Genomic DNA, 12,763 nt, shown 5'->3' on the forward strand with positions numbered 1-12,763 from the left:
AGCTGGGGTGAAATTTTCATTTGTGGCAGGCAGTAATAGATCAGCTTGGACTGTTGGGGAATTCTAAATGTGAAACTACAGAAAACAACTTAGAGATAATATGCTTTTCATACAAAGTTTCCAAAGTTTGGTGGCAACAAGTGGTTTAGTATGCTCTTCACATGCAAACAGCAAGTCTAGGTAGTTTAATAAAATCTACAGTAAAATATTTCTGTAATAAAATTGAATCAGTTCTGATACAGGATATAAACTTCTCCAAAGCATTGCACTTTGAGGCCTTTTTTTGGAATATATATTAAACTACATATGAATATTATGTATTCATTTTGTATTAAACCTTTAGACATTTGAGGATGTGCAATATTTCTAAATCCTGTGCTAATATTGAAGATGAATTTTTTTCTGTATAAACATTGTGATTTGCCTTCACTAGCCCTCCAGGGTAAAGGGGGACATCGGGCACTACACTGACAGAGACTGTGCTCCTTTGGTGCACTGTGTCAGGCTGCTGTCAGCCTCCTTCCTGCTCACTGGAGACAAAGGAGGTATGTTTGTCTTTGAGCTTCATTGGCTTCTGTGTCTCTCAGTGTAGGAAGTTGGAAATGTGATCACTCTGCTCTGTCTTGGTTTTGATCTGACTTTATTGGAAATGCTGGATGTTTTTCTGTGGCAGTCCCTGAACACCACATCTGCATTTTTTTAAAATACATCCAGGGATGGGGACTTAACCACATTCCTGTCATGGTGTATGACTGATTTAAGGTGTTTGTTCTTTTTCCCTTTTCTAAACTCTTACTTGCTCACATGCCCATATAATATATTGGTTTTGGAAGGAGGTGAGCTGGAAGTATGTTATGGCTGTATTAGAGTATTTCAAATATATTTCAAATACTGTTCATTTGAGGAAAGTAAAAAAGCAGCCTATATATCACTGCTGTCTCTGACAAACTGGAACTGCTTGCTCTGCCTTCATATTTTTGTACAGGCTAAGCTATTTTATTTTATATAGTGTTACTAATTAAATGTAAAACAATTCAGGAAGCTTTTAAAGACCTTCCTTTTAATAATTTTTGTTTCTTCCCCGCAGCTTTAGTTCCTGATAGAGATGTGAGAGTCAGTGTAAAAGCCTTGGCAGTAAGTTGTGTTGGAGCAGCTGTTGCACTTCACCCTGAGTCCTTCTTCAGCAAACTGTATCAAACACCTCTGGAGGCAATGGGAGAAGAGTATGGTATGTTGCAGTGCACATATCCCATTTTATTACTGTGTTTGAGTTTTCAAATAAATTAGGCAGTATCTACTCTGAAAACTCCAAACTCAGTTTGGTATTTGTGAGCAAATACTGCACAAATTGGAATGAATGTGCTGTGTGTGTGGTGAGGGATATTTTTTGTAGTAAGATTTAAGTTCCAGTGGATGAGCTTGCTTCTGACAAGTTGAAGCTGTTTTAAAACAATGAGTATGTGGAAGGAGTTTGTGGTTTTTTTTTACAAATGTTTTCTTCCGATTTAATTTAGTCTATGTTATAGTTGGTTTCTAAGCCATTAGGTTCATTTTTACAAATGAATTCCAGGGATCTGGAGTGTGCAGCTGGTTTGATACATTGACCAAAATGCTTCTTCTGTTTCTCTGGAGCATTTTGTGTACAGTTGAAATAAATCACTAGTGTTTTTAAATAGGTGATCATTGGTGTGAATTGTATGATTGATCTGTAGATTGCATGCACAGAAAGGGATCTCAGAGGGGTACAACTATGGTGGGCATGTTTTGGATGTGCTGATGTTGATTGTCCAATAATTGAGACCTCCATTGTAACATTTTTATGAATCAGTAAAGTCTAATACTAGTATTTTTAAAATAAAGTAGTTGTAACTTATTTTCTTAGAGGAGCAATATGTGTCAGACATTCTGAACTATATTGACCATGGAGATCCCCAGATTAGAGGAGCTACTGCCATTCTCTGTGGAACAATTGTCAACTCCATTCTAATTAAATCTCGCTTTGATGTGGAAAAATGGCTAATAAATGTCAGAAGCTCAACAGGTAACTATTTTATGGGTATCTTTTTGTCTTTTAATGTAACATTGCAATGTTTCACTGCTCTAAATTATTTTTTTTTCTTTTTTTAGGAAATCTCTTTTCCTTGATAGACTGCATACCTCTGTTACAGAAAACATTGAAAGATGAGTCCTCTGTTACATGCAAACTGGCTTGTACAGCTGTGAGGGTAAGCAGTAGGAATTTATTTGCACCACCACAGATCACAGTTGTGATTCATTACTGGGATGCTGCTATGCACAGATGTGTAAACATCCAGCATAAAATGATTTCTTCCTGAAGAACTCTATTGGCCCTGAAAGTAATTATATGGTTAGATCATGTAGCCTTGTAATCTAATAATGATGTTTCTCATGAGAAATGTACTGGTATGAGCTTTAATGTTACATTAACCAATAGTAGGATGAGTGCACGAGATAGACTATCTAGGCTGAACAGGGGAGTATGAGCATAGAATACCTGGTTGTAGCCTGTATTTGGAGAAAAAAATTAAATGTGAGAAATTACAAGTAAAATAGTGATTATTTTCTGGAATAATTTTTTAAAGTTGGAAAGTATCAGGAAAGCTAGTGGTTCAAATTGGATGAAAGATTCCTCAGGCAATTGTTAAAACAGAGTTGACAGCTGAATTGGTGAGTGGAATTTAGAGTATGTGAATTTTATTTCTGTAATAAAATCTGTGGAAGGTGTTTGGTGAAAAAGCAGTAGGGTGAAGGAGTGAGCTTTCTTTGAGAGTTTTTCCAATAAAGTAGAACACGGGCAAATCAGAGACTTAAGGACCTGTGAGGCAAAGCATAAATTTTTGTAAAATGTAGATAGTTTGTGTATGGGAATTACAGTTTTATAATGCCAAGAGTAGGGGCTTGTGATACAGCTGAGGGAAGGAAACCCAGGTAGGGAAATGAGGCTGTGTTTTTAGACAGTCAGCAATGTTTGTGTTTGTGTGTAGTGATTTCGGTGTGACTTGCCATAATGGCTTTTTAGAAGACTTCACCAGAATTGTTCAGTTCAAGCAACTTAATACTAGTCAACTTTGGCTCTTTCTTTTTCTGAGTATATAGTGTGACTTTATACATTTTGGTGGAAATGTTCTAAGCCTTTTGGGTGTCTAATCCTCAAACAAGAAAGTACATTTTGTGTAGCTAAATGAGACATGGAGGTGTGGAGTTCTATAACTTTTTCTAAAGGTCACACATTGTGCCTATAATTGAGCATTCAAATATGGAGGTATGAATTTTTGAAAAACTTTGGAAATCAGAACCAGGTGTCTAAAAGTACCCTGTGGAATTTAGAAGACTGTTTTTTAACAGATGAGAATATAGTGCTTGTGGTGTTTAGCCCTGTGAGCCCTCCTTTAGAGGATTGCCCTCTGATCTGTGGCCTGCATTCCTCTCCAGAGGTTCATTTCAGCAGCAGGTTATAGCAGTTCAGATGGAAATGGTTTTCTGGCCTTGCAGGGTACCTAGCTCTGGTTCTTATCCTAGCTCTTATGCAATAAGTTTTTTGGAATTCTAAAGAAAACAGATGGGTTTTTTTGATGACTTTCATTCTGCTTTTCAGAGAACCTGTTCTGTAATATAACTGAAAGTTGTTTTTTCTTCTCAGCATTGCATCATGAGCTTATGCAGTAGCAGTTACAGTGAACTAGGCTTGCAATTGATTGTTGACCTCCTTGCTCTGAAGAACAGCTCATATTGGCTTGTAAGGACAGAACTTCTGGAAACACTTGCAGAGGTAGATTTTCGGTGAGTGTTCATATTTTTCCATGGGTTTAGTATCTGAAGTGCAGAGAAGCATAGGAAACTGTAAATGTAATGGTGCAATTTCTCCTGAAGCATTAATGAGTTTCATAAAACTAATTCAGATCAATCAATCCTGTATGAGTTCCTTTGTCAAGTTACCACTGGCTGTACAACCAAGCCCAATCCTACTAACAATGTATTGAAGTCTTCAGTTCATTGGTCTGTATTAAGTCTTCTGTGAATGTGTGATCAGAGAGAGACCACATCATTTGGAATCTAACTTAGTCTTTCCATCCAGTTTTGTGTGTTTTTGAAGAGAAATTCCCTGATATGTCCTCTGTTGTCAGCTCTCTGTAATCACTCAGTTTCTGTTAATACTGAAATAAATGTGACTTGTTCTTTTTCTTGTTCTCATTCTCTGTTGGTTCTTCCAAGCTGAAAGACAAAAGATGTTTATATAAAAGTTCTTCTGGTTATCCTTAGTCATACAGAAGTGGACTCTTTGTGAATAGTGATGTTTGGAATGTGTTACTGTCTTTTCAAAATAGTCTGATGGTTTTGTGCATGGGAAAAAATACAGTTAAAATCGTGGTCTTTAAATAATGGGTTTTTTTTAATGGTAGGACTGTTTTTCTTCAGTTACACTAGCCAGATAGTAGGTTAGCAAATAACTTACCTTTTTTAAAGGTTGCAAAAAGTGTTTGCTACATTTTCACTATAGTGGTGTTTTTAAAAAAATTAGCAAAAAAACCCTCAGAGCAGTAAAGGGAGAAGTAACACACCATGTTAACTAATGTACTCTAAATTCTATTTTGTCACAGGCTAGTCAACTTCTTGGAAGGAAAGACTGAGAGTTTGCACAGAGGTATTCATCATTATACTGGTGTAAGTAAATTATTTAATCAGTATATTGTGTTTCTGGATTAAGGTACCAGTGCAGTGTCATGATTTTGTTTTTAATTCTGTCAACACTGATGGCTACTGTATTTTTTGTGCAAATAGATTCAACTTCTAAAACTTACTACAATTGGGAATATACTTACTATGGAGATCAGATATCTTAATTTTCTCTGGTGTGTTTGTGGCTTGTTCTTTTTTAACTTGAAAGGAATTGACATTTGTGTAGTTAGAGAATGTGGTTGGCAATGTTAAGGTAGAGATGCTCTTGCAGGCTTGCATGACAGATGAAATCTCACTTGTTAATTCTCTTTTAATTATGTGATCAAATGATGAAAATGGTCAGTGAACTTTATTTACTGCGCTAATTTATTTTCTAGCTATTAAAGCTTCAGGAGAGAGTACTTGAAAATGTTGTAATAAGTCTGCTTGGAGATGAAGATCCAAGAGTGAGACATGTGGCTGCAGCTTCCTTAATGAGGTACATGTGACATTTTTATTTATAGGAAGAGAAAAAGATATTTGCATATTGTTGTGTACCTATAACTAAAATAATGCCTTGGGTGTTTTTAATATACATATATATATATCTGTGTGCTTGTATGTATATTTATTCATAAGAGATAGGAAACAAACACATCTTTATGGTACCTGGGACATGCATCTTTCTGACTAATCAGGCAATTGTACTTTGCTTTCTATTAGCAATCTGATTACTTTAAATTACATTCAGAAGGTCACTTTCAGTCTCAACTTCTTCAGAATATTTTTCTTCATCCTGAAATGGTTTATTCAGTATCCTGGCAGTGGTTGATTGACTTAAAATGTTACAGTTCTGCAGATTTGTCCCAGCTCCCAACCATTATATTTTTCACATGGTCATATACAGTGTATCTTAAAACTTTTGTGCTCACTGATCATAGTGCATCTGCTAATTTTGTTTGCAAAGCAGATCTTTGCTGTAACCTACTGCAGTTATAGTTACTGTACAGACAAATGCACCAAAGGGTAAGGATTAGTTGGTAGTTTATTTACTGGAATTCGGAGACTTAAATTTTATGTTTAAAGAAGTTGCGAGCATGTAACACTGAATAATATTTTATTATCAGAGGAGTTTCTTTCCTAGTTTTTTCATACTGTTAATTGTTGTCCATTCCTAATAACAACTAATATTTTAAAGTTCTGACATTTAGAAGTGTTTATATTGCCAAAGCAGCTCAGCAGAGGAGTCATGAACTGTTTCAGCATAGAGCTTGTGGTTTTATTAAGGGACTTGATTCTGAAATGGAGTTACTTTATTAACTGAGTGGTAACAAGTTGAAGTGTTTTCTATCTTCATACTGACTTAGTGACAGGGGCTGTGTTAAGATCAGAAAAGACTTAACCTGCCCAAGAAAGGTGCTACAAGCTTGTAGAAACTCCTTGAAACATCCAGTAAGGATGTTCACTGGAAGTACCCTCACTGAGATTACAACGTGTAAAATAGCTTTTCACTTTTACTTAAGTTGAAAATACTGTTGGTCAAGAAGACTGGATTTGATTTTGTGTTTTGGTTTTGCTGCATAGAAATCAGATAGTAAAAAAATATTTTTTTCAGTATAAATGAGTTCTCAGTTGATACAGATACTCATGGGGAAAATATCTAGGGAGATCAGTGAACAGCAAGAGAGAAGTTATCTATGTAAGTGTTTGTTGTAGTATGTGTGGGGAGGTATCTCCAGAAAAGACTTTTTTTTTTTAATTACTGTATTTCTGGAGCAGTTGCTTTGTCCTGACTTGAGCTCCTTGATGGTAATGAAGAGCAGTTATATAAAGATTAATTCAGCTTAATAAATTTAGGTAATAGCTATTTACAATTTGATATGTGCAATTAACATATGTAGCTTGCTGAAGCATATAATAAATGTATTTAAACTGGGTGTTAAACAATATCTGAATAATTTTTCTTTTTGACACTCAATTTTCTTTCAGGCTTGTTCCAAAGCTGTTTTATAACTGTGATCAAGGACAGGCTGACCCAGTTGTGGCAGTAGCACGAGACCAAAGCAGTGTCTACCTGAAACTCCTCATGCATGAAACACAGCCCCCATCTCACTTTGCAGTGAGCACTATCACCAGGTGTGTTACCTGCCTGGCCTTGCTTCAAAAGGAATGGAGACCCAAATTTCACTTTGCAGTGTCTAGGACTGTAGTTAAATCCTGCAAACTCATGTGCTTATGAATTCCTTTGCTAGTCTGTAGGAGCACCTGTAGAAGGTTTAAATTCTACAGAAACTGACTCATGTTCAAAGAGTACTTTGTGAGTTACTGGTGATGTGCTCACATAGAGTCCTTGTTTTGAGATAGTTTATTCTCTCCATCCTGAAGTCATCCTACTTGCCCATTAAATTATAAAACCAGGTCCAGCTTTTCAAGCTAATTGTATGTATGTTACTGTTCTTTAGGTATGTTGATCTAGGTTTATAACTCTCCACATCCTGTTTAATGATTGTAGTTGCAGAAGGCTGTACTCCCTTTATAATTTAAAAATAAATTCTAGTTTTGGTAGTGTGATCTTGTATTTTTTGCTGCCAGCTGTACTTTTTCTGTCTTATAGACAGTATGAGTTGTATGTATTTATAGGGGTTGTTGTATTCTATCAGTTTGTCATAAAACTTTTAAATTGTATGCCTTTTGGTATATGGTCTTGATCTTGTCACGTAAGATATATGCTGTAGTATGGAAGCAGTAGAACTTTGTGGATCCAGTGTTATTCTGGATAGAAAATAGTTTCTACAGAAATAATCCAAACCTTGTGAGCATGCAAAAATGTTGAATCCATTTGACCAACAGCAAGGACAACAGCAAAGTTGAATTGGTGGTCATTTCTCAATATCTAGTTAGAAATGGACAGTTGATTTCTGTTCACTAACAAAGAGGTTTTATGTATAAATTAAATAGCATTTACTAATACAACCCCAAAAATACTGCAATATAAGATGGTATTTGGACTGTTCTCTGGTTTTGTATGTTACAAGCAATCTATGAAATACACAATAGTAATTTAAGCTTAAATGTTTAAGTAATAAAATTAATAATTTTTGATTGGGATGTGCGTGTTTAAGTACATTTTTTAGTGGGTATAAATCTTTTTATTTCAGAGCATACAGAGGTTACAATATGCTGCAAAGTCCTACAGATGTCACTATGGAAAACAACCTTTCAAGGGTTATTGCAGCAATTTCCCATGCATTGACAATATCCACTACAAGAGCACTTACAGTGAGTTTTCTTATATGTGAGTTTTTGTACATAGTTTCTTTGAGTTTTCTTGCTATGGTGTCTGACTTTTTCCTATTTTACATGCTTGGGTTTTTTTTTTTTTTTTTTTATGATTTCCTGACTAATTTGGGGCTTTTGTACTGTGACAATGGCAGCAGTAATAGATTTAATTCTCACTCTTAAGATACTGTGTTGTTAACTCTTCCCATGGTGAAACTAATTCGATTCTTGGTGTCTGTTTTTCAGTTTGGCTGCTGTGAAGCTTTGTGTCTTCTCTCCACAACATTTCCAGTCTGCACCTGGAGTGTGGGATGGCACTGTGGGTATGTTCCCTCTTTTATTAATCGAGCTTCTGGAGGTCACATTTGTGAAACAGAAGTGGATTTACTTAGTCATTGAAGTCCTGGTTTAGGTATATGCTGGTAAGCGTATCTTAGCAGTTCTTTAAGAACTTTGTACAGAATACAGAAAATTTTAACTTCAGGTTGTCAGGGTATTAAGTGCCAGCATTTGTCATCCCTGGAACCATAGTGGCTGTCACAGGGTTTGGCTGCAACTGCCCTTATAGAAAGATAGATATAGTCAGCATCTATGAAATGTGATATAGGAAAAAATATTCCGTGCTTTTGAAAGGATGTTTATCTTTGGGATATTATATTTTGTAGTATCTCTTTAAATTTTGGACATAAAATTTCTCATCTTGGTTTCATGTCTATGTTGAAAAATGGTGGGTCAAGGAAGCTGGTTCATCTTGGCTGCTATAATACTGTCAGATGCATTTAAATTGTTCTCATTTGGCACATTGAGTGGGAACAGCAAATTGGGTATCTGTAATACTTCAGTGTTAATATAGGGAATACATGATAGTCCCAAATTACTTACATTCTGAAGAGTTTCTTCAGGATGAAAATGTACAGGTGGCAGCCTAAGAGCTTTGATGTTTGCCTCTGATTATTAGTGCTGTACCATGTGAGCAGTAAAAGTAGCTGCTGGAGATGTGTACCTGTGGAGCTGTTCAGTTTTTAAATACATCTAATATAATCTGTGTTGATTTTCTTTGTTGCTGTCATTTTGTCTCTTACCCTATTTAATTGGTAAATTTTGTCTTATTTTAAAACCAAAACCCAAACCCCAAAAAAACAAGCATCCCCAGATTCTTTTCTTGTCAGCAAGAAAAGCCCTTGCTTCCTTTGCTGGCCCTAACTGGTATATGTAGTATAAAAAGTGTGGTCCAGTGGTAACAAATGATGTGACCAGTACTTAGGTGGAAAATAAAATCAATATATCTTCTCTTCTACCTAGCTTAAAAATTTTGTTTTAAAGATTCATGTAATATTTATAAATGATCCCATGACATAGCCTTTGCCCTTTCCTCTGATTCCTTCTTCACAAATATTTTGGCCAATAATTTGGACTGTAATTTTATTTTTGTGGAATGATATGGACATTTATTGTTCTGGATAATAAGAATATAATAACATGCATAGTAACATGAGAATTTTGCCAAAGTTCCTTCATATTTTAAGTATTGTTGTTCTTATGATTAAGAAGTTACTGGAACTGCTGCATTCCTACTCTGTACAGCTCAACATGGATTAAGTAATGGATTTCTGACTGTATGTGCCTGGGAAAATACTTTACAAAGACCAAAGGAAGGCACTGTAATTACCTCTGGAGCATTATCAAAATAATAGCTATACTTAGTTTAATTCTCTGAAATTCCTGTAGTTGTGTTAGACCAGAGTAACTATATTAGAAGATTTTAATTATTTCAAATTTAAAAATATTTTGGAAGATTTTCAGATTCCCTTTATTTAGAGGTTACGTAAGGTCTTTTCCTGAAAGAATCTGGAGTATATAGGTCTTACAGCTTTGAAGTGATGTGTGTAATTCACAGAGTATTCTGCCAAACATCATCTGGTGATCTCTGCTTGCCCTTTCTTAAACTTGACTTCCATGGAAAAATCTGATCTTATAATTATTGTCAGGGAAAACATAGAATAAAGCAGAAGATAGTGTTCACTCAAAAAATATAGAGGATTTGATGGAATGCAATTGTTTAATAATTTCTTGTCTCTATAAAGCACTATCTTGTTAAATTGCAATACTACAGCTAATGTCTCCAATCTTTACCTTGTGTATGCACAAGACTTAACTGAAGCTATTTCAGCCCTGTAGTGGGTAGCAAATAAATACAGAATTCTTCAGTTTATCAGTAGATGTCACTATTGCCTTGATATTTGCTATTAAAAGCAAGGTAATGGCTCTTAAAGAAACCCGAGTATTGACAGGTCTGCTGCAAATTGCTTTCTGAAGTTGTATTTGAGTGTTAAATGTGTATTTCTGTGGCACAGATTTAATTTCATTAGATTAGCCATCTGCTTTACTGTTGGTTTTCTCAAGACTTAATTTGCCAAAAAGGGGAGAAAATGTAACGACATTCCAAAATTAAACTTCCAGTGTTTCCCAGCCAAGTTCTTCAGATGAAGCTCAGAAAGGCTGCACCATTGGTATGGCTGGCTTGGTCCTGTCTCTCCTTTCATCAGCATGGTTCCCACTGGACCTCTCAGCACATCAGGATGCTTTGATTTTGACTGGAAATTTGCTTGCAGGTAAGGCAGGACAAGAGAAGTGGGATTGTCCCAATATTTTTACCATTAGGATTAGAAGGGCCATGTCTCACTCTATTCTGATTGTATGCCATGAAAAACTTGCAAGATTAAGCAGAAGAAATAAAAAAGGAACTTGCACCCAGGAGATTTGAAAAGAAACTACCTCTTTGTAGCTAAGTTGCAGATTTCCTACAGTTGCCAAAGGGTATGCTTAGTACAAGCTGGGTATAAAGAACTCAAAATTTGTTGGTTTTGTTTTTAACTCTGCAGCTACTCCTGGCTTTGAAATTTCTGTTCATATAGAGACAATAACCATAGCTGCCTTCAGAATTTTCTGGTGCTTAATTCCACGTTTTGTCTTCTATTTCCTGAAATTGTAGCAAGTGCTCCCAAGTGCTTAAAGAATCCCTGGAGTGCTGAAGAAGATACAAACCAAGGTGCTGCAAAGCAGGAGGAACCCTGGCCAGCTCTGTCAGATCGAGCTCTTGTCACTTTAGTAGAACAGCTCTTTTCTCATCTGCTGAAGGTCATTAATATTTGTGCACATGTAATGGATGATGTGGCTCCTGGTCCAGCAGTAAAGGTATATATTGAAAATAAAAAATAAAATTATGTGACTTAAATACAGTTGTGCTAATTACCTCTTCACATTTTAGACTTGATATAGATATCTAATTCTGTGATAATGACTCGACTCTATATAGTAAAGCAAGTACCATGAAAAAAGTGCATATTTTTCTTCACATAACAGGTTTTTCTTCAGTTCTGCAGTGTTTGAAATATTACCCTAAATTTTGAGTCTTTTATTACTGCTGACTTCACTTGAAACATTAATTCAGTGAGGAGTATATAGAGTATGTGAAGTACTGGATTGCGTACTCTGGGAAAAGTGTTGACTTTTGGGTTGGTTGGGTGGTTGTAATGTACTGAGCTCCTTTTGGGGCTAAAAATAACCCTTTTATCTTCTGAATATTCTGTAAAATATTTTGACTTCTGAAACAGCTTATATGAGGTACTTCCAGGTTTGAGGGTTTTGGAGATTTTTTTGAGGCATATGCATTTAGAGACTGATTTAGAAACTGTAAGACAGAATTGTTAAAATCAGTCATTTCTTCATATTTTAAAAATGTTTGAATATAATTTTGACACTCCTTTATCTGGAATCAAAAGGAAGTGTAGTGACTGAGTTTTAATTTAATCTCATTGGTTTATGCTGAAGCTGAAAATTTAATCTCTGTGATCTATGCTGAAGTTGAAAATAAAGTAGGGAATATATTAAACTATTTCCTTTTCACACAGGAAATTCATGTCCTGAACCTGAAACATTTAAGTTTAACTGACAGTCAATTGAAGGGGAGTTTAAACAAAAGAAGAATATGCTTGTATTTTTGTAGAAATAAAAAACCTACTTACAAAACTGATAAAGCTTCTTTTCATTCTAGGCAGCATTACCTTCTCTCACAAACCCACCGTCTCTGAGTCCGATTCGGAGAAAGGGGAAAGAGAGGGAATCTGTGGAGCAGGCATCTGTGCCAATGAGCCCTAAAAAGAGTGGAGAAGCAAGTCCAGGTAGGCACATCACTTCTGTTAACCTTTCCATCTACCTGCCCCACACCATGTGGCTATGGCAGAGAGAGAAGAAATAAAACTGAGTAACCTTTCTGGAGTTTCAGTTCAAGAGGCTGGCAGGGTACTGCAATGGTGGAAAGGCAGACATGGGTGGGGGCTTCTTTACTGTTTTGGTTTTTATTAACTGTAAGCTGAAAATTAACTGTACTTTTCAGAACAAAATCACTGCTGAATCCTTTTCCTCATATTTTGTGAATCTACTCAGCTATTGACTAAAATAATTCTTGCACATATGTTACTTAAAAGAAATTTGAAAGTTGACTTCCAGCTTTTGGCAGGAGTGACTTACATTGCTTTTGGAAATGAGATTATGAATCTTGAAACCTTTTCTTTCATTAGTAATGAATGGAGGAAACACATGTTAATTCTGTTTTGTAAATTGTACATGCACTTCAGTATTAAGCCCTCTGGGTTGATTTCTCTCACCACAGCAGGCTGGATCATTGGAATGCTGTTCATTTTCTAGTTGTGCACAGTTTCTTTCTGCAGTTTGTAATATATATGTGGATTGAAAAAAGCCATACTGTTTAATAAAGCAGATGTGGTAAATTATATTGTGTACATGT

The 12,763-nt window shown here is 35.6% G+C and overlaps 1 protein-coding gene across 2 annotated transcripts in view; it reads left to right on the forward strand.

Moving 5' to 3' along the window:
- The window catches only part of HTT (huntingtin), a 78,092-nt gene that overhangs the window by 22,782 nt on the left and 42,547 nt on the right, over positions 1-12,763 (forward strand). For both annotated transcript variants that reach the window (XM_021550734.3, XM_021550735.3), the window contains 13 exons: positions 434-545; positions 1,088-1,228; positions 1,883-2,041; positions 2,128-2,225; positions 3,662-3,801; positions 4,620-4,683; positions 5,076-5,176; positions 6,667-6,813; positions 7,836-7,956; positions 8,203-8,279; positions 10,417-10,568; positions 10,949-11,151; positions 12,011-12,137. In XM_021550734.3, coding sequence (XP_021406409.2) covers positions 434-545; positions 1,088-1,228; positions 1,883-2,041; positions 2,128-2,225; positions 3,662-3,801; positions 4,620-4,683; positions 5,076-5,176; positions 6,667-6,813; positions 7,836-7,956; positions 8,203-8,279; positions 10,417-10,568; positions 10,949-11,151; positions 12,011-12,137 — 1,642 coding nt within the window. The remainder of the gene's footprint in view (positions 1-433; positions 546-1,087; positions 1,229-1,882; positions 2,042-2,127; positions 2,226-3,661; positions 3,802-4,619; positions 4,684-5,075; positions 5,177-6,666; positions 6,814-7,835; positions 7,957-8,202; positions 8,280-10,416; positions 10,569-10,948; positions 11,152-12,010; positions 12,138-12,763) is intronic.

The sequence above is a fragment of the Lonchura striata genome, chromosome 4 (genome assembly GCF_046129695.1).
Source record: "Lonchura striata isolate bLonStr1 chromosome 4, bLonStr1.mat, whole genome shotgun sequence".
Lineage (NCBI taxonomy): Eukaryota > Metazoa > Chordata > Aves > Passeriformes > Estrildidae > Lonchura > Lonchura striata.